The 21,519-nt window shown below is 47.3% G+C and overlaps 1 protein-coding gene across 11 annotated transcripts in view; it reads left to right on the top strand.

Moving 5' to 3' along the window:
* Nucleotides 1-21,519, top strand: part of LIMCH1 (LIM and calponin homology domains 1) — an 860,130-nt gene that overhangs the window by 521,896 nt on the left and 316,715 nt on the right. For all 11 annotated transcript variants that reach the window (XM_085642190.1, XM_085642189.1, XM_085642188.1 and 8 more), the window contains exon 6: nt 8,270-8,380. In XM_085642190.1, coding sequence (XP_085498316.1) covers nt 8,270-8,380 — 111 coding nt within the window. The remainder of the gene's footprint in view (nt 1-8,269; nt 8,381-21,519) is intronic.

Below are 21,519 nucleotides of genomic sequence, written 5' to 3'. Positions count from 1 at the left end.
GCCCGGCGGCTTGAGGACTTCGAGGGACGGGCCCGACGCAACAATATCCGCATCATTGGGGTACCGGAGTCCTCCGACAGCCGCCCGGTGGACCTCGTGGTCGAGGAACTTATCCTGCAACAGCTGTCCCCGGTTGGCCTAAGCAAATTCTTCGCTGTGGAGCGGGCCCATCGAGTTCCGGGCGGCCGGCCGCGGCCGGGGGCCCCCCCGAGGCCTGTCGTGGCTAAACTGTTCCACTACAGGGACCGCGATGCTATTCTGCAGGCTTCACGGACCCGTGGCCCGGTCCGCTACGAGAACTCGACCATCAACTTTTATCCGGACTTCACGCAACTGGTCCAGAAACAGCGGATGGGATTCCAAGGGGTGAAGCGCCGTCTCCGCGAGCTGGGCCTGAAGTATTCGATGATCTACCCGGCGAAACTTCGAGTGGAGCATGGAGAACGGACAGTCTTTTTTGACTCTCCTGTGGCCGCAGGTGACTGGCTGGACTCGCTGCCGGACGGGGGTGGCCGGCCCGGGCCCTCTGGGGGCACCGCAGGTGACGGGTCCCCTTAGACTGACCTTTGGTCCTTGCTTTTGCGGTTTTGCACTGTACAGTTGGGTCTTACTTCTTTTGCATACTGTGTTTTACCAGGACCCGTGAGGGGTGCGGGCGGGTTCGGGTCCCTTTCCTCCTCCGGGGTCTTTTTGTAGAATGGGGTTAGTGGGGCGACAGGCACACTGCAAGTTGGGGGGGGTCTTTGGCCCGCAGGGGTGCAGGGTGGGGGGCGTTGGACTTGGGGTGGGGTTGGGGGGGAAGAGGGGTTGTTTAGTTGTGTGTTTTTTGTTTACAGGGCGAGGTATTGATTTTTATCCATATTTGGGAGCGGTGCTGCGGGCTGGGGGCCTCTTGATTTATTGGAGGGGATGGGGGGAGACGGGTTGAGGCTTATGTCATGGAACGTCAATGGGTTGGGGGACCGTATTAAGCGGGGTGTTGTACTGCAATATTTGCGTCGTTTGACTCCTGATGTGGTGTTTCTCCAGGAGACGCATTTGGTCGGCAATGTCTGCCATGCGATGAACAGGGGGGGATACCGCCTCGTAGCCCATTCTGGTTTCACAACTGGCTCCAGGGGGGTGGGCATTCTCCTGCGAACCTCCCTTCCGGTGGAGATCACGAGGATAGTCTCGGATGACAGAGGGCGCTATGTGTGTTTGATTGGGAGGTGGGAGGGGCAGCCCCTTACCCTGGTTTCAGTCTATGTCCCCCCGGGCCTCCAGAACTCCACCTTTACTGACTTGGGTCGAATGCTGCTTGACCTTCCGGACGGCCTCCTGCTCATGGGCGGGGACTTTAATTCTGTGGTTTCGGGTGAACTGGATCGTCACCCACCGAGGACCCTCACCGCTGCCCAGTCATGGCTGGGTGGGATGTTGGAGACCTTCGGCTTGGTGGATAGTTGGAGACTAATGCATCCGACCCAGTGCCAGTTCACCTTTCATTCGGGGGCGCATGGGAGTCTCTCCAGGTTAGACTATTTCCTTATGCCCGCGGCGCAGACTGGTCGGATTCGAGAGGTCAGACACCTGGCGCGTGGTATCTCCGACCATTCTCCGCTGTGGCTTCTCTTTGACACCGGGTCGCGGTCCGCAGGGCGGATAGCCCCCATTAACCCCTGGTACCTGCGGGACCCTGTGACTCGTGACAGCCTGGTTAAGGCCATGGACCAATACTTCAGTGAAAACGAGGGGTCGGTGTCGTCTGCGTTGTCCCTTTGGGAAGCCTTTAAAACTGTTATACGCGGACACGCCCTCGCCCAGATAGTGGTGGCCAAGAAGGTTAGGAGCGAGGCGGTGGTGACGCTGGAGACTGACATCTCGGGGCTGGAGTCGGCCTTGGAGGCGAATGTTACTCCGGACGGGCTACACGCCCTTAGCCTGAAACAGTTCGAATATAGGTCCCTGGTCACGGACGCGGCCAAAACTATGTATAGGGAGCAGCAGGGCCGCTTGTATGACGCGGGGGACAAGGCGGGAAAGTTGATTGCGTGGCTGGACAAAAAGGAGAGAGTGAATCGTGTGGTCCCCGAGTTGCGTGCTGCGGATGGTGTGTGTGTGACTGAGCCGGATGTGATTGTGGAATGTTTCGCTGACCACCTCCGGGCGGTGTACTCCCCGGTGACTGACAGGGATGAGGATGACTCTCGCCTCCTACTGAGAGATATTGCTCTGCCCGGCCTGTCCGTTGAGGACCGGGAGCGGCTGGACGCCCCCTTGTCGTCGGATGAAATAGCGACCGCGATTCGTTCCCTTCGCTCGGGCAAGGCTATGGGTCCTAACGGTCTGCCCATTGAACTATACAAATTGCGTCCTGATAAGCTTGCGCCCTTCCTCAGCCGCATGTTCCGCGACTCTCTTGCGGCGGGTTCCCTTCCGGCCGACCAGCGCTTGGCCACTATAGTCGTTATCCCCAAGGAGGGCAAGCCGCGTGACCGCTGTACCTCCTACCGGCCCATTTCACTGCTCAATGCGGAGCCTAAAATCCTGGCGAAAGTCCTGGCCAATCGATTGTTGAGTGTCGTGTGCGACCTTATTCATCCGGACCAATGCGGCTTTATCCCGCACCGCAACACCGCTCTTAACTTGCGGCGTCTGCACGGTGTCCTCGCCAGGGCGGAGTTCCTCTCCGAGCCGGCCGTGCTGGTTTCTTTGGATGCCACGATGGCATTTGACACTATTGAGTGGCCATTCCTCTGGGCCGTCTTGGATAAATTCGGCTTTGGAGAGGGATTTATTGGTTGGGTGAGGCTCCTTTACACGGGACCCATGGCTCAAGTGGTGGTGAATGGGCGGGTCTCTCGGCCCTTTGCCCTCGGCAGGGGCACGAGGCAGGGATGCCCGTTGTCCCCGTTGCTTTTTGCTCTCGCCCTGGAGCCACTCGCCGCCTGGCTCCGTTGGGAGCCCTCGCTTAGAGGGATCCGGTGGGGCCCGGGCTTCGAAGATCGGGTCTCTCTGTATGCGGACGACATTCTCCTGTATCTCACCTCACCGCGGCAGTCACTCAACGTCCTCTTTGACGTTCTGACCTCCTTTGGGAACAATTCGGGTCTCACGATCAATTGGTCTAAATCCTGCGTTTATCCCATCTCTGGTGGTCCTCCTCTCCTGCCGCCTCGGCTCCCGATTCAAATATCTCTGAGCGGCTTTAAGTACCTGGGGATATACGTTTCGCTGGACCCGGTGGCTCGCTATGAGCAGAATCTCCTGCGTCCACTTCGGCGACTGCGTGAGGACACGGCCCGGTGGTGCAGGCTGCCCCTGTCCCCGCTGGGTCGGGCCGCGCTGTTTAAAATGATGTCCCTTCCCAGGTTCCTCTATGCACTCCAGAACTCCTTCGACGTTATCCCAGTGGCCTACTTTCGGGAGGTGGAGAGCCTGCAGAGGAGACTGGTGTGGAACGGCCGGGCGCGTATTGCTCTTGCCAAGCTCACTCTCCCCTGGTATGACGGGGGCATCGCGCTTCCTGACATTCGCAGGTACTATTGGGCCTCGCAGCTATCTGCCATTAACCACGCCACGTATGCGCCCGGCTTGAATCCGGCGTATGAGATGGACAAGTTCCTGCTTCCCGGCGGGAACTACAACAGGGCACTTTATTCCCGCCTGGCTGACCGGACCCTTACGGGTCCTACTAAGATTGCTGTGCGGACCTGGGGGGCCGCCACTGCGGCCATGGGCTGGAGTGAGCAAATGACATGTGCTACTCCCTTGTTTGCCTCCGACCGCCTGGGCAGCTTGTGGACCACCAAGGGGTTTGACCAGTGGGACACGATTGGTATCAGCAAAGTGGGAGACCTGTGGCACAAGGGCGCGGTCAAGACTTTCGCGGTGCTCCAGGCCGAATACGAGCTGACCGACAGGGAGTTCTTCCGCTACGCCCAGGTTCGACACGCCCTGCTCTCGGTCTTCGGGGAGGGGACCAAGATCCCTGTTTCCTCGCCCCTCGAGGACCGCATACTTGACGGACATGTCCCTGATAGTACTATTTCTTTAATTTATAAAAAATTGATTAATCACCGGGCGGATCTCCTGGTGCGCCTTCGGGAGGCTTGGACTGGGGATGGGGTCGAATTGGACGACGAAGATTGGCAGTCTGCACTGTCGTCCCCCAAGGAGGTTGCCATTCCGGCTCGTCTCCGGTTGGTACAGCTCAAGATTCTCCACCGGGTGTATGCGACGGGTCCGCGCTTGGTCACGATGGGATTTTCCGACGACGGGCTCTGTAAGCGAGGTTGTGGGCTCAGCGCCACCTTTCTTCATATCCTTTGGGAGTGCCGCGAGGTGGCGGACTACTGGCGCCGGGTCCACACGGTTATGGGACAGGTCACCGGGGTTGTGCTGCTGCCGGAGGTGCGTCGCTGTGTCCTGAATGTTTGGGAGCCCAATGACTACAACGCGGCTCAGACTCGGTGGGCGGCCCTAGGGAACATGATTGCCAAGAGGAATATAGCGCAACTTTGGGGCGCTCAACGGCCGCCCACCGTGTCAGTATGGAAGGAGAATATGGACTGGTGTATGTTTCGGGAGAAGACAGTGTATGTGGCCCGTGGCAAGCCGGGGGCATGGGGTAGAATTTGGGGTCAATGGAATGCGTATCGCGGAGGCATCTGTACGCCCCCCCTGGTAGACACTGATATCGCCATGTCCCCCTGACCCTTGACGGCTCCTGGCACTTTTTGTAACAACTACATATGGACGTTCATCTCCCTTGACCCCCTCCCCCCCCCCCCTCCGTCCCCGGCCTCCCGGTACTCCTCTCTTTAGCGGATTGCTCAAATGTTCTGACTGGAGTTTTCCCGGGGGGAGCCTGATCCGCACTGGTATCCTTCATAACTCGCCTTTTGTTTTTATTGTTTTTCCTTTTGTTTCTGTTATTGTTGGACTGACGCTTGCTGTTCTTCGAGAACTATTTTGAGCCACTGCGGGGCAGTGCCCTGGGAACTGACTGTAGCCTGGATATGTGTATATTTCCTTATGTACCTAGCGGCCGGCCCGGGTGGTTGTAGGCCCATACTTGTAACCGAATTATTGTTTAATAAAAATTTTTTCAAAAAAAAAAAAAAAAAAAAAAAAAAAGTTAAATAAACAGTGAACACTTATTTAAAGGTTAATTGCAATTAGGGAAATAAAGTAACTGGGCCCTTAACTTTAGAAACACCTTCATTTTAAAATGATGATAGTCTTTTAAAAATCCAAAATGTGTATTTCATTAACCTGTAGAACCATTTCACCTTACTAAATCAGATTATAGCAGTGCATTCAGAAGTATTTTTTTTAGTGATATTTTTCTAACATGAACTTAGAAACGTTCATGGTCCTCCCCCCCCCCCCCCTCCCCCACACCTTGACAACAATGCCATTAGTGATTACATCTTAACACAGCAGGAAAACGTTTTGTACAGCATGAATCCTGAAGTCATGCATTTCGAGGTTCTCTTATATGTGATAATGAAGAAAAAGGAGGGAAATCAAAATGAAACAATTTCCCGGAATCACACCATTTGGCCAAGTGCGGAAGCCTGGCTTCATCCCAGGTTTTCTGGTTTCATATTGCGCAATTGTGTTCAGCCACTAGATGTACATGCTTTGCTTCCTCTACACCAGGGGTCTCCAACCTTTTCTGTAGTGAGAGCTACTTCTGATCAGTGAAAATCATTGTGAGCTACTAAAGGCGAAGCAACGCGCACATTTTTTCAAGGGACCCCGCTTACCCAGCTTCATTAACTTTAAGTCTAATTTCTTTGGAGCCCATACTGTGGTTTGAACAAAATACTTAGTTTCATAGAATATATGTTCATGTGGCACATTTTACTCTAGGGCACATGAAACTCTTTAAAAAAAAAAGTCTGCTTTATTTCAATGATTCCATAGTGCTCATCCCATCTTTGATTAATAAAACATCACACTCAAGCAGTACACCCTCCAGTTGAGCCACAAACAAAGCAGAGTGTGTTGGAGGGGAAAGGAAAAACACCTGGATGTTGTTATAAATGAGACAAAAGCTCTTCCCGGATTAAACTGGGCAGCTGAGTATGGGGTTCTGATCCCTGGAATGGAAAGATGGAGGCTGGTACTCAAGCTGTCTCAGTATTTCCGTATTGAGTTTCTTGTGCTCTTAAAAACAATACCTTGGAATACAACACTTATTGAACAGCAGGAGAAACAGGGTGTTCCATGTACCTAACATGCACAGCCTCATGCGTGCCTGCTCCCTGCATCTCACATGCGATATCATAAGTTTGTTCCCCATATCTTAAATGTAGTACTTTGTTTGCTCCCTGCTCCTCACACGCAGAGCATCATGCCAGCTTGTCCTTGTACTTCAAATGCACAGCTTCATGTATGCCTCCCCGCTTTGCACATGTATCCTCTGTACCTGCACGTCACATTCACGGTCATGTAAATTTTTTCCCTGCACCTCACATGCACAGTGTCATCTCTGCTTATCATCATGTGTGCCAGCCCCTCAAGTGCAGCTTCTTAATTGCCCCCTTCCCTGTGCCCCACACTTGCAGTATCAGTGTGTTCCCTACACCACACATAGACTCGTGTTTATCTGTCCCTTCACCTCACATACAGAGCTCCCGCTCTCTGCTGCACTTCAAATATTCAGCCAACATGTCTGCCTGTTTTCTGACTCTGCATTGCATAAAATATTTTAATTCACGAGTGCATCATTAATCTCTTCTCCCCCTCCTCACCCTCTCCACGGCACACCTTCTCCTCGTATTGACAGTGGCTCTGGGCAGGAATATTTTTGGCGCCAGGGGCTGAGAAAGGCTAGGGCAGGGGCTAACTCTTATTCAGCAATTAATTCAGTGGCCATGGCGCAGCGAATAAATCAAGACAGGACTTACCTCCCGAAAGACTCAGAGTCGGACTGGAAAAGGCAAGTGGTGCAGGCACTGATAGGGCGGTAGCAGCTCAATACTGCCTGTGCCACGCCACTTGCACGCCAACAAGCTTTTCGGCCCCTGCTGCTCCGCACTGGCAATGCGCACGTCGCGCAGGATGTAAGCACGGTGCAAGGCTCCTAAAGGCAGTGGGAGCAGCTCCATTCCAGCAGTGCACACGTTGCACACAATGAAAAGTGCGGTGGTAGGCTCTTAAAGGCAGGGGGAGTGGATGGGCTACGGCCGCTACGATGACTCTTCAGCCCGCCCCAGCTAAGCTTAGGCCTATCAGAGCAGCTGGATTGAGTGAGGGTGGGCAACAGCTCTTAAAAAAAAGGCCTAAAAACGATAAAGATTATATAGGGCTAAAAAATTGAAAATGCCATCGTGAGCTACTCATGGGGCCTCGGCGAGCTACCGGTAGCTCGCGATCGACCGGTTGGAGACCGCTGCTCTACACCCACTTCCACCCCTCCCCCGCTGACATTAGTGAAGCCATTGGTCACATCAAAGACCAAACTTTTCGGTGTCCGGGAAAATGTTTGCAAGTACCCATAGTCTAGAGGTTTCAGAGTGCCATGCACATGCCACAGTCTCCCTTTTTCTGTGGAGACTTGAATGAGGTGGGGAATACCGGCAAGCAGTCGCTGCCCAGTGACGTCACAGCAGCGACAATCAACCTTTTTGTTTTTCAATACTGTGTGATTGGGTAGCCATGGATATCAGGATGTCAGACCCCTAACTCAGGTTGAAACCATTGACAACAATAAAAAGCTTATATATAGGTTATTATGTCAGTTCTTGTTCTTCATTGGTGAGCGGAAAAAACATTTTATAATTTTGCAACTAGGGCAAAAAAGGCACAGGCAAACTTTCATACGTTTTCCATAGTCTGGAAGCCAGGATGCCGAGCGTGACATGTGTTTCTATTTGCAGATCCCACTGGTGAAAGAGATATCGGTGTATTTTAAGTAAATGTCTGATAAGGGAACCAAAGAGCTTTACGTTGATTGTTTACTATAAAAAAACTAATGTATGTATTAAAAGCACCCAGCAGTCGATGAAATATTAAGTACTGAAATGTAATTTTTCAGCTATACGTAATTTAACTTTACCGTAACCTGAGAAGAATGATTGTTTGTGAATTGGCTGCTGTCTAGATTAAAAAATGTCTGTTTTAACTTGTAGCAGGCTTTCTGTTCTGGAGGTTTGGTTCTGACTGGAATGTAGCGGGGCCATACACGTGGCCTCCATTTTATGCCAGGTGAAAGTTGCATCGGAAACCGTCCGAAGGTATTTCCCTGGCTAATAATCCTTGTCCGTTTCTGCAGGTACTAGTCACGATTTACTGGCTGGGGAAGGCCGCGAACAGCTGCACCTCGTACAGCGGCGCCACGCTGGACCTGAAGGAGTTCGAAGGTTTACTGGCCCAGATGAGGAAGGTAAGGCGCGCGCGTCTCACCCGCAGGTGCGTGAGTGACGTGTTATGGGAGTGAGTGCGGCCGTTCCACTGGGGCCTCCCAGCGCGCGCGTGACTGGAGGGTAAACAGGTGTCCGCGAGCGTCTCATACTCCGGGCCAGTCATAACTTTCAGGCCATGATGCATTCATAGCTATTCTGTTTACGGGCTGCAGAGGGAAGCGCGCAGCAGGCTGCCGACCCCTGTTCCCGGCTGCCAGAAGTTAGATTCTGAGCTTTACTGAAACAATAAACAATCTGTGCTTTGAAGTCAAGTGCAAGGGCAGCATGGCGAGGGAGCCGCCCGAGCCGGGGTTCCTTTGGGCTTTAGGCGGACGGCAGTGGCAGCTGCTGAACTTATGGTAAAATGATGCGGTGTAATTCCGCACCCTCACTTGCACTGAGAGAGCAACCTGAGCAGGTCAGCCCGAGTTCCATCTAACTGGCGGAAGCCTCCGCCGGTGAGTACATTGAAAAACAGGGGTACCAAATGGTGCTTTTTTGGTACAGACTTGACAAAACCATCAGGTTATAGGATCCGAGGCAGTACTAAAGGGATGCTCGACAAATATTCCAGTTCTTCGTGGTCTGCAGAGCGCATCTGACTCTCCCCAGAAAGTGCGTTTGGGGAGCAGGGTCTGCACCAGAAGATAACGTTGATTTTGTGTAATTTTGCGTCACGGGTAGGCTGACAAAATTATCAGGTATTAGACAGCAGATACATACCCTCAGGGTAATATGCAGGGCCACTGAAATATGAAGAGGGGAGGTCTAAGTTATATGGCAGCAGTGGTCGAAGTGGGGAAAAAACTTAGGGGAACTGTGGGCGGAGAAGCAGAAAGAGCAAACCATTCCAATTTTGAGTATTTATTTGGCATTTCAGTTACCAGCTACAGCTTACTACGTTATTTAATTGAACCAATGGAAACACATGTTTATTGAAGATTTAATATGAATTATTGACATTAAAATACATTCACAAAGTGGGATGAGTTTCCAATCACAGAATGTCCCAAATACGCTTACAAGTAGAATCACAAGCCATTTGAGTCAGAACCACATAGTTTCTGTCATCAGAACTTTTCCTCTCTTTTTCCACTAGAGCTGTACAAACCTAAATAACAAAATATCCTAGTTTGCAAATGCTTTCCACTCAATTATGCCTCTGCCATATTTGCCAAATAATACATCATCCACTGCATAATCTGATGATGTTTACTAAAGAAATTATTTGTAGCTCAAACAGATCAAAAGTTAATAAAAAATGTGACTTGTGTTGTCTCGATGTGGTGGGCTGTTAAGTTGTAAATACCACACATACTGCAAGTACAGTTCTTAAAATATGTATTCAGATGAATGTTAAAGACCACCAACCCTAACAGACAGCTGGGCTCAACTGACTTAACATTCCCCCCAGGCCAGAGGATGTTGTATTGTGATGTCATCAATGACCACCAGATTGTTCAGATCACTCAGACGACGATGTCGGAGACAATGTTCCAAAACTAGATTCACAATGCTGCAGAATAGATCATAACAAGGGGCCTTCGCAAAAGTTGACTGGTCACCTTTCTCATTGCTGTATTTGTATGTTACACTGGTACTAATGAGGCAAAATCTTTGTAAAGACTGTTAGTATGTGTAAAAAATGTCAAAATAATAAAGTATCAGAAAATGTAGGGCATTACGCTGCAGCCTTTTCTGTTGCTGCATAATTTAGTCAACACTGCCACATAATTTTGTCCTCCATTGCTGCATAATTCCAGTGGCCCCAAAGCAGGTACCGCATGTTAAAAGTGCTTGCACATGAAGCAGAGAGACCGTGAAGTTCGCAAACTTAGTTTGGCGTGCGTGCAAATACTGCATTTTTGATCCCTGGTGAGTTGAATTTTTGCTGAAACAAGGCCAATGGAGGTACCAATGGGTGAGGCGGACTGGCCTCAAGGGTCCTGTGACCTCAGTGAAAGAGTCACTGTTGCTCTAGGGTGTGCTCCTTCGTAGGCCTTCATGCAGGACTGGAGGTGAACTTCAGTATGGAGTGTGATGGACAGGCCTTCGAGGTTAACCCACACTTGCCACCACTAGGGTCCACCTGCTGGTGCTAAGACACCAGGGCTTCTGAGGTCTAGTGGGGCCTTCTAAGGTCTTGCATAAGAATGTGCTCCCTCAGGGGAGTGGTCTGGTGGGACTGGTCATGAAGGCTGAACCTGGTTCCAGGGTTCCAAATACAGAAGCTCTGGCCATAGTGCCACATCCTCTCCCCACTGAACATCATATTGCCCCGCTGAGAGAAGCTTGCACTGCCTTTGGCTGCAACCCAATTGTGCCCTGCTATAAACACCTGGATGCATCTCAATTCAAAGTTGCACTAGACAACAGTAATCTGCTGTCTGAAAGAACAAAAACAATATCCTGGAAAAAGCAAACACTCATAGGGAATGCAAGATTAAGTAAAACATGTGAAATGTAAGCAGGATCAACATGGTTATCATAACGCTTTTTACACTCATTCAGAAATCAATGAGTGTTTTTGCCTGAAAAGTCGGGGACAGGACTACACATGAATGTCCATTTCTTATATCCTTACCAAACGGAAGCAGTATGATGGTTTAAAAAGACCACATCACTGAGCACAGAGCCACGGTACACATTTTGTAAACTCAAATTACTAAAACAGCTGATAAGGATCACATTACACGTTTCCATTGTACGCATCAACGCGGTATTTCAGTACCTCCAGGAATGATGCACTTCCCCACCCGGGGAAAACAATGTTCAAAGAAAGAGAAGAAAACGTAAGTAGCGCTTAACTAACAAACTCTGTAAAGTGGCGCTAATGTTTGGGTGTGAATAAAACCAATCTGGCCACTTTGTGACAATTCTGTTTTGCTTTATTTATTTAATTCGTATTTTAAACCTATTCTTCCTCTCCATCCCGACGTTGCACTTTGGAATAGAAAAATTCAGAAAGACATTTCCAGCAAAAGTGTTTCTTCTTTTGATCCATTTCACAGGGGAACGAAAGGAGAGGGTAAGAGCTGTTTCTAAAAGTCAGTTTTCATCCAGCAAGTGAGGAGGAGCGAGACAGAGACAGAAAGAGAGGGAATAAGAACAGGGCTTTAAGTGGGCCTGGTCCTGCCGGTGCTCAGCACCGGCAGTTCTAAAAAGCAGGTGCGGAAATGGGTCCCTCCCTATCGGGCTGTACATTTTCGCCCCCACCCTCAGGGTGAAAAATAAATCTTATTTAACTCTGCAGCGTCCCACCCTTCACTGCCTTTGATGTAACTTCAAAGAGACTTGTTATAGTACTTTCACAGTCTCCTCATTTCAGAACGGAAGCATTTTCAATATCGTGTACAACAGTCATAGTTGTCGCTTATTTATCTTATGCAACTAATAAACATTGACAAAGGCAATAGTCCTGGCTTCTTGTAGTTGCAATGTTACGCATTGTATTATATGCCTGAATATAATGGCAGAAGCATCAAAATACTAGTGGGTCAGCACACAAGGCTTAGCAAAGATTTTTTAGCTTAGGGGTTTTTAAGCAACGCCCTTAATTATATTGACCACGCCCCTTTGAGAGAGCCCTCAGTTTGTTCATCCCACTTAAAGCCCTGAATAAGAGTAAGAAATAGAGGAAGGGGGCAGCTGCCAAAGGCAGAACAGGAGAAGTGGACAGTGTCTGGGCAAAAAGTAAGAGACACCCTGCCCATTCCCGAACAGCCGAGCCTTATCTATACGCCTTGGCTATTTCTGACATCCTGTGAAGCATTTTTAAAATAAAAAAGCTGGGGAACGGATTCTATGAAATTTAAAAAGTAGGGGCACGCTGTGCCCTGCCGATCCCACCCACTTTGACAACTGTGTGGCAGGGTTGACTAAATTGTGCAGCAAGAAAAGGCAAATTACACAGAGTAATGCGGCACCCTTTGTGACCGTATTCTGTCCTTATTTTGTAATTTTACACAGATTATCACCATCTGGGCGCAACACATGTTGCCAAGTTTTTGGTCACTTTTGATTCGATTGAGCAAGGAACACATTTTTTTGTTAAAATCTGCAGATTAGGTTGAGCTAATATTAGATGGGAATGAGTTCCAGAATCGAGGGGCCAGAACAGAAAATCTAGCACCTCTGTTCCCCTTTGTTAAGGGAGGAATGACCGAAAGTTTGAGGTGCGAGGAGCTCAGATTGCGAGCAGGAGTGTACCTATGGATACGTTAAGAGATAAACTCAGGGCAGATGCCATGCAAGGATTTACAGATCATGCATCCGATCTTAAAGGCAGAACGCTGTTTCACTGGTAACCAGTGGAGTTTCCTCATCAGGGGAGTGATATGGCATCTTCTTGGCTGTCGGAAAATCAGTCTAGCCGCCTGATTTTGTACCAGCTGTAGTCGTATCTTTATCAGGTAATCCATGAGACCAAAATAAAGTGAATTCGCATAGTCTATATGAGAGATGACTAATGCAAGAACAACCTGGACAAGGGCTTCAAAAGTGAAAAATCTACCAATTTTTCTCATCTTCCCAAGCTGGAAGAAAAAGGAGGAAACTACGGACCCAACCTGAGGCTTCATAGAGACATTTTCGATAAGAACTCCTAGACTCTTCGCAGAGGTTGTGGGCTGGGGGGTGGGGATGGGGGAGGAGGCATGCCCAGTTCAGCGGGCCAAAAGTTGGACTTCCATGGATTTTGGGAGCCTCCAACCAGAACAATCCCTGTTTTGTCAGGGTTTAATTTCAATTGATTGCTCTTCATCCACTGTGCAATAAATAGAATTTTCTTTTGGAAATTCAGGATTGAGTCCGGAGTATCATTGACTGCAAACAGAAGTTGCATATCATCAGCATAATCAAAAGTGCAAACATTCATTTTCCTCAAGGACTGTACCAGAGGAAAAATATATAAGTTGAAAAGATGGGGGGAGAAGGATGATCCTTTGGGTATACCGCAGGGCAATATGATCTTAGGGGGAAGTCAAACCGATTGGGAATGTTTCAGAAAAGACACAAACCATTTAAGTGCTGTTCCCTGAATACCCGCGGCCTCGACACAATCCACCAAAAGAGCATGGTCAACCATGTCAAATGCCGCGGATAAATCAAGAATCACAAGTGCCTGTGAGGTGCTCCTGTCAGCCTCTTCCCTCCTTTAACCCAGCACGGTCAGAATTACTGCCTTAGTTGAGTCCACCTATGCTCACAGACTGCTCTACAAGTCCACTGCCACCGGCCTTGAAATTGGCCCCCCAAAACCCACGAATATACAAGCCAATACAGAGGAAAGATGTTGCGCAGGAGAGATAAAGAAGCCTGCTAGAGCTATGCCATGTTGCCACTTTTTGCCATGAAGCACCTAGTGGGAAAGTAACTTTACTGTATTGAATGGCCTCCGAAATCAAATAATTCATTGCAAGGAAATTTTCATAAAAACAAATGTGCAATTACCTTCCCATTTGAATCCCCAAATGCTTGCCCTAAATAAGAATTTGCATTCTGTTGGCTGAAGGACTAGAAAGCTCAAATTTAATTGTAGTGGTGGTGGTGGTCGCTTCGTGCCTTAGGCCAGGTATATGAGGGAGAGACTTTGCTGCCTTTCAAAGCATCTCAATATGATAATCCTTTTTATGTGAATATCTAATAAACCAGCCTAATCTTGTTGTGGCCGTTCTTAACTTCAAACATGCAAAATGTGATGGCATCAATGCTTGCAATAAGTCTATAAACACTGGCACTTGTTCGGGGTAGCATTCAAACCCATCGTACATTTGCCCATCATGCCACCTCAGCTTGCACCCAGCCATATGCAAATCGGTCTTGACCCGGCTCCAGCAGGAACAGTCCAGCTCGAACTGCCACGCCAGGTCCTCCCGGCATCATAACACAAGCAACCTAAGACCATTTTCGCCCTGATTGGGGCTCTTCAGTCAGGTGGCACAGTGAGCGCGGGACCTACGTCTGGACATACGCGTGGTCACTTAAGGTGTTACATCAAACACACAAAAGGTGATCAGAGGAATGCTTGAAATAAATCTAACCACCGGCAGTCGCTTGTGTATTTAACTTCTCCATCTTTACCCTGTTCATTCTCTTTCTTTCTTTTTCCCATGTCAAAATGTATTTAATTTGTAAACACTGTTTATTGAATCATTGCTCAACATACAGTAAGCCCAGGAGTGACATGAAAGCAAGCATTCAGTGATAATTTCGGGTAAAACAGCAAATTGCCAAAGTAGAGCATGCTTATACATTTAAAATGGAGCGTTTATGGCCAATGACGTTTTGTTGTTAAGAGTTGAGCAGACTTCCATGCAAGTGCCCATCGTTCTCGCCATGGTTCCACCCCCCATGCTTAGCACCCCCCAATAGTTGCAACATTTAGCCCATTCTTTTTCTCACTGCTTTGATAGACCACTTGCTCAGCATGTTGTCACCAATCTAGGTCGATCTCCCAGTCTTCTATCCGAGGGGGTAGTTGCTGCGCCCCAGGCCCGCGCAACTGTCAATATTTATATGCTAAGATGTCCATCTGGTTGAATGCCGATTATATTCTGACACATTTCCCCCAAATACCAGTGTGTAATATTTAGAAAATATATTTGCGCCCTCATACACCAGATTTTACTATGTTGATTTAAAAAAAGGATTCTCACACCCATAAAGAGCGAATCATTTTCCTAAACTACCCAATTTGTCTCTTACATCCAGCTTTGTGTTTTTAGTAATTGAACTACTTTTGTCTCCAAACTGCTTTATATTGCTTGAATATACATCCATTAGACCGTCAAATCTACCTTTTAACTTTAAGCAAATAGTCATTTTGTCAGCATGACAGTTTCCTTTACTGCAATTTCATTTGCTGCGGCAACGCACGGACTGGCTCTGCCTCCTTTTTCATGCCGGACTGCACATTCCCAGGCACCAACATCAAATGACAAAAGCAGTGTTATCTTGCTGGGTTGAACACATCATGCCAAAAATAGCCATCAGATGCCCTGCGATGGCCATCTAATGCCAGCACATGCCAGGGAATGACAATCATGTGCTTGGGTTAATCATCATCCTGTGCCAGGGATGGCCATTGTATGCTAGAGATGATCATTACATGCCTTGAATGGTAAGTATGCATAAAGAATGGTGTCCTATGTCAGGTATGTTCTTTGTAAGCTAACGATGAACATCACTCAACACCTCCCATACAAGAGCTGACCATCATAAGCCAGTTGTAGACATCCAGCGGCAGAGAGGATGACTTCTGTGCCAGGGATGGCTATCCTATGCCATTTGTTGCCATCCTATGTCAAGGGCAGTCACCCTATTCCAGGCTGGATCACCTTGATATGACAGGTTTCAGGGTTGTGCCTCAATTCCTGCAAGACTACTTAATGTCCGAGAAGATTGCAGGTGTTCTCTCCTAGCCTGGACCTTAGGTACACAGTCTGTGATGGCGAGCTGTCCTCATAAACATGCGTGACCCTGCTGTAGAATGGTCCTACAGTCAAGGCCTAGCTCAAAGTACCTGGAGTGAAGGTTAAGATAGTGTAACACAGTTAGGACAGTTACAATGAGGATATGATGGGCAGGCATCCTTAGATGTATAATTACATGTACAGTGGAAAGGAGGCCAACACTATGAACACTGCATACATTAATAAAGCAACAAAATGTGTTGTAGAAGAATTACAGGTGTAACAATAGGCCCCCATGCTACACTGAATATCACAGATTGCGAATGATCCTCTGTTGTAACTATGTAAGGAAGGCAAAGAATAGTGACCCTCCCTCCCAAAACAGTTCTTCCCAATACACTTCTTATGATCGCTGTGTGGTAAATAATTTTCCTTTACCGGGACTGAATTTGATACAGAAACATAATAAAACAGCTCAGTAAAATGAGAGGCAGAATCCGTGGTATTAGAGGTTCGGAATGGGCTTTATTCCAATGAACGATTATAATCGGTTGCTCCAGGTTCCATCACCACGGAGGTTCAGGAAGTGAAGTACATACATTATTGACATGAAATGACTTTTATAGATCATACATTACAATGAGGCGAATGCAATAGGCGTAACAATTGATAAGGAAAATGACGATCTATCTGCGTAACCAAAAAATGGGTGTAATAAGGAGTAAAAAGGAACATAATTGGTTATGATGTCATATATAGGTGGATCTATAAGATAATACTTGGCATAGATGCGTGCGCAGCAGTATGACGTGTGATTGACGTGCAACTAGGGGGTGAAGGGGACTTGACATTTAGCTCTACATGTGGAGACAAGAAGTCTGGGGGGTCAAGTCAACCTAATCCCAAATCATATCTAACATCCTATGTTTAAAGAACTATGTTATCCATAAAGAAGGACTCTCGAACAGAATCTATTCTATACTGACTGTGCGTGCGTGTACAAGCATCTAAGTGTCTACACTGAAAGCGAGGGGGTAGGAATATTCCATGGTAACAGGGCTATGAATTACTTGCATGAGGGCAGAGAAGTCGAGCCTTTTGCTCGGTAGCTGGAAGGATGTTTACTTAAACTACTAGACAGGAATGCATCGGCTGAGGGGGAAACAGATAACTCGAAGGTGAAATACAGTTCTTGGCAGAGAATAGGCTGATGTCAGGCTTCGTGAGCCGCGCAGAGAATGAGACAAAGTTCATGGTCACAGATGCAGGCTCGAACTGGAGTTTTCAGAGGCAGAAAGCAAGAGGAGTTTGATGACAGAATCAGGGCCTACTTGCCTGGACTGTAAAATGGCATAAGTGAACCATATAAAGCCGGTGGCCTTTCATATTTAGGAATGGAATATCCGGCCTAGTCATGGCGGATCTGACAGAGAGCATGTTGACGGTGGACGCACATGTATTTGCGTCTTCATAACTGGAACTGGAGGGAACATACATGTACTTGTGACATGCACATAGAACCGTTGGGGTCCAAGATAGGGGACATAACTGATCGGGAAAATCCATATTTCCACATTCCCTCCTTGTCCCCTACTTGCCCGTTAAGAGATATCAATCTTCATCAATCCATTGATCTGTTAATATAACATCATTTGTTCTTCTTTCTTCTTCCGGGACGAACGAAATCTTGGTGGTGGAATACACGATGTGGTACACAGACCACAAATCGCTGGTCCACATTGCAGACATAGACAGCAACTGAATAGTATGAGAAGGCCAATACCTAGGAAGGATAAAACTCTCCATCCCCAGGCCGATATCACACTCCAAAACCAACTGGACCAAGTCCAAGTGCCTGGGTTCTGGTGTATCTGGTTTACAATCTTATGAAGGCGAGTGATGGCTTTATATACAGATGGCGAATTTTCTGGTATGAATACGCAGCAGCTTGATCCGATGACCCTACAAGCTCCGCCCCTATCAGCCAGGATGACGTCAAGAACAAGACGATTTTGAAGCACAACAATCCGCATAGCAGACTGCTCTTCCGTTAAATTGCCTAAGGCGGAAATAGTCTCATTCACTACTGCTTCAAGGGTTCTAGTTAATCTACGTATCAGTTTACTATTAGTAACAGTACCTATATAAGGAAAGATACCTTTATTGAAATCTGTGTATTTTTCCCATGCTGTTTCAGTGTAATCGACAATTGGGAGATCTCTCCGCTCTCTGTTGTGTACTAAATGAATATTTCTGTAATAATCAGGAGGAGCTAGGAAAACAGGTGGCAAAAGGAATGCAATGTAGCAGGTACCATCCCAGTCGAGAGGTAGACGCATATATGCAGTCTGGCCACATATAAAGTAGGAGTGGCGATAAGCTCTAAATGAAGATTTGCCTTGATCACTGAATTCTACTATAGTAGTACATTTACTATGGCCCATATGTATGGAACCAACCTTTCTTACACATAATTCACCCTTCGCTGGGAATACTGACATGGTGGGCAAGACTAGTTCAACTTCGGATACGACTTTTAGAATCATGAGATTAGGTGTAAAATTACCTAATCCATATACTTCATTTTCTAGATCAGTTCCTGTTCTCTTGGGGCGACCCTCCTTGTCAGGGTAGCAGACCTTGAGTAAAACTAGGTTCAGATTTTCCCCATACCCAATGATCTTGGTAAACTGCTGTGTCTGAGTCTATGGAATTGATTAAACTAAACCATGCTCCACAGGATCCATTATGTGTAAACGGATGTGGAAAGAAAGGCAGGACTCCTTCATAATTCTGATAGGGAGGGAGTCGGCCACACACCCAACAATTAGTGGCATTACTAGTCTGATGGGAATGATGTAACATACTAATGAAAGTGTTATTGCGCAGCGCAAGTCTATAAGACAATTCATGCGGAGGTAAGTCACTAAAAGAATGTTCAGCAGTAATATTATAAACATGTCTAGAAATAGGGTAATATATGTGCAACAATATGCTTGCAGTAATTATTAAAAGACTCAAGAAAAACAAGATTATTAATGTCACTATGCAATGGCTACGCAGTGATTTACAATACGCCTGTCGTTTCATCATTTTTCGCGACTGTCCATGATTCAGGTCTAGAGGATACATGTCAGAGACAGATTCAACCGCTTCACCTAGGAGAGGACTTAAACAATCAAATCGTCTGACGTTCTAGGCCTCAATTTAACTTTGTAGAGTTCGGTTTCAGTCTTTTCAACCAAAGGAAGCTTTGAATCAGTCTGTGAGGGAGTGCAGGGCACAATGTCTATATCCGAGGATTGTCCATGAAATTTCTTGATATGACTTGAATGAATCCAGCCCTTGCGGCCCTCGATCTTCACGGCTGTTCTTGTGGTCAGCAGGACCAACTTGGGTGTCTTCCACCTGGGCTCCAGCTGAGTCTTTCGGTCGAAATTTTTCACAAACACGAAATCACCCGGAACTACGTCATGGGGTTTCACCTCAGTGTTGTCGGGAAATGCTGCAGCAACCTGTGAACGACAAGATTGTAGTGCAGACATCAAGGAAGCCAAGTAATCTGTCAGCATATTACAGTCAATATCAGTTATTTTTCGTGGTATGGGCGTCCCCCACATATTTGGTGGTCTGCCGAAGATCACCTCATACGGGGATAGCCCTGTTCGAGAGTGTGCTACCATTCTCATGTAAAAGAGTGCAACTGGTAATGCTACTATCCAGTCGACACCTTTCTCTCTGCATATTTTGGACAGTCTAATTTTCAGTATCTGATTATGTCTTTCTACGAGACCTGCTGCCTCGGGGTGTCGAACACAGTGGAATTTCCACTGATATCCTAGCAGAAGTGAAACATGTTTCATTAATTCGGATGAGAACGGCTGGCCGTTATCTGAGTAGACAACACGTGGTAAACCGTATCGTGGGAAGAATTCTCGAACCAACTGTTTGGCAGTAGTCGGGGCAGTGTAATCTGAAACCGGGTATGCCTCCGTCCAACGGGACAGAGCGCAGACAACTACGAGAACATATTTGAATCCTCGACATCGTTCCATCTGGATATAATCCATCTGGAGGACTTCAAAAGGGTGATCAGGAGGATGAAATCCACCCTGTTCTACGGGAACGCTTTTTCCTGGGTTGAACTGGCAACAGATCATACAGGTACGGACCTTTTGTTTGGCTGCTGCTCGTAAATGTTTATTGAACCAAATGTGTTGAATGCTGTCTAGCATAGCTTTTTCTCCTAGATGCGCTGGACTATGTATAGTGTTAATTATAACTTGGACCATTGAATCAGGAAGGAACCATACAGACTTTTCCTTCATCATCCATCCTTGGTCCGTTTGGATCCCTCCTAATTCAGTCCATTTCTTTATTTCGTCTGGTGTAGCATGTGTCTGTATGTCAATTACGTCAAGAGTAGGATCTTTAACTGTCATACAATGTGTCGGTGTCGGGACTATTGTCTTTGTCATGTCGGGGGTTTGAGTTTGAGCAGTCTGTTTAGCTGTTCTGTCGGCTAGATCATTGCCTTGGGAAATGATATCAGTAACCTTCGTATGAGCCTTACATTTCATAATTGATATTGCAGTGGGTAGATGTATTGCATCTAATAAGGCATGAATGAGGGGTCCGTGCTGAATGTGGGCACCGTGGGAAGTTAAATAACCTCTATCTCGCCACAGCACGCCGAAGTCATGTACAACTCCGAATGCATAACGTGAATCAGTGTATATGTTGACTTTTTTATTCGTGGCTTGAATACAGGCTTGTGTCAGAGCGATGAGCTCTGCGGCTTGGGCTGACAAAGTATTTATACGATTAGTTTCAATGACTTCAGTATCTGTGGTGACTGCGTAAGCAGCCACTAACTCTCCTGTACTTGTTCTCATACATGAACCATCTACATACAACGTCAGGTCTGGATCTGACAATGGGACATCTGTCAAGTCTTGTCTGGGTTTTGTCGTTATAGTAATAACTTCAATACAGTCATGAGCTAGTGGGTCTGTTCCGGTTACTGGCAAAAGTGTGGCAGGATTCAATGTGTTACAGCGTCTGATTTCTATATGTGGCAGAAACAATGTAAGTTCATACCCTGTAAGTCGCGCTATAGTCAAGTGTTGTGTTTGCGTTCTATTTACAAGGACCTCTACTGTGTGTGGTACTTGAACTGTCAATGGATGTCCTAACACTATGGCATCGCTTTGTCTGATTGCTAAAGCTGTCACTGCTACTGATTTCAGGCATGCAGGCAAAGCCTGAGCTACTGGATCTAATGTACTAGAAAAATAAGCACATGGTTTGTGTGCTCCTGCTTGTTCCTGTGTGAGTACCGACAAGGCAGTACCTTCGCGTTCTGTAACAAAAAGTGTAAACTGTTTTCTGTAACATGGTGTTGCTAAAACAGGTGCTTGACATAAAGCTTTCTTTAGGCTTTCAAAAGCTTGTGTATGTTCTTGAGTCCAAGGGAGAACAGTCGATGTGGCTGCCTCCTGTGTTGTCAACTGAATGAGTGGTTTTGCTAGAAATGCATACTGAGGGATCCACTGCCTACAATATGAAGTGAGGCCTATGAAAGCCCGTACCTCCTTTTGTGTCTTGGGTATTGGCATGTTAGCTATTAATTGAATGCGGTCGGGTGTAAGCTGCCTTCCCTCCTTGGACAGCGAGTGTCCAAGATAAACAACTCGCTGGACACAGAA

Source organism: Triturus cristatus, chromosome 2_2, assembly GCF_964204655.1.
Source record: "Triturus cristatus chromosome 2_2, aTriCri1.1, whole genome shotgun sequence".
NCBI lineage: Eukaryota > Metazoa > Chordata > Amphibia > Caudata > Salamandridae > Triturus > Triturus cristatus.
Note: the sequence above shows the minus strand (reverse complement) of the source record. Positions and strands in the feature narration are given on the sequence as shown.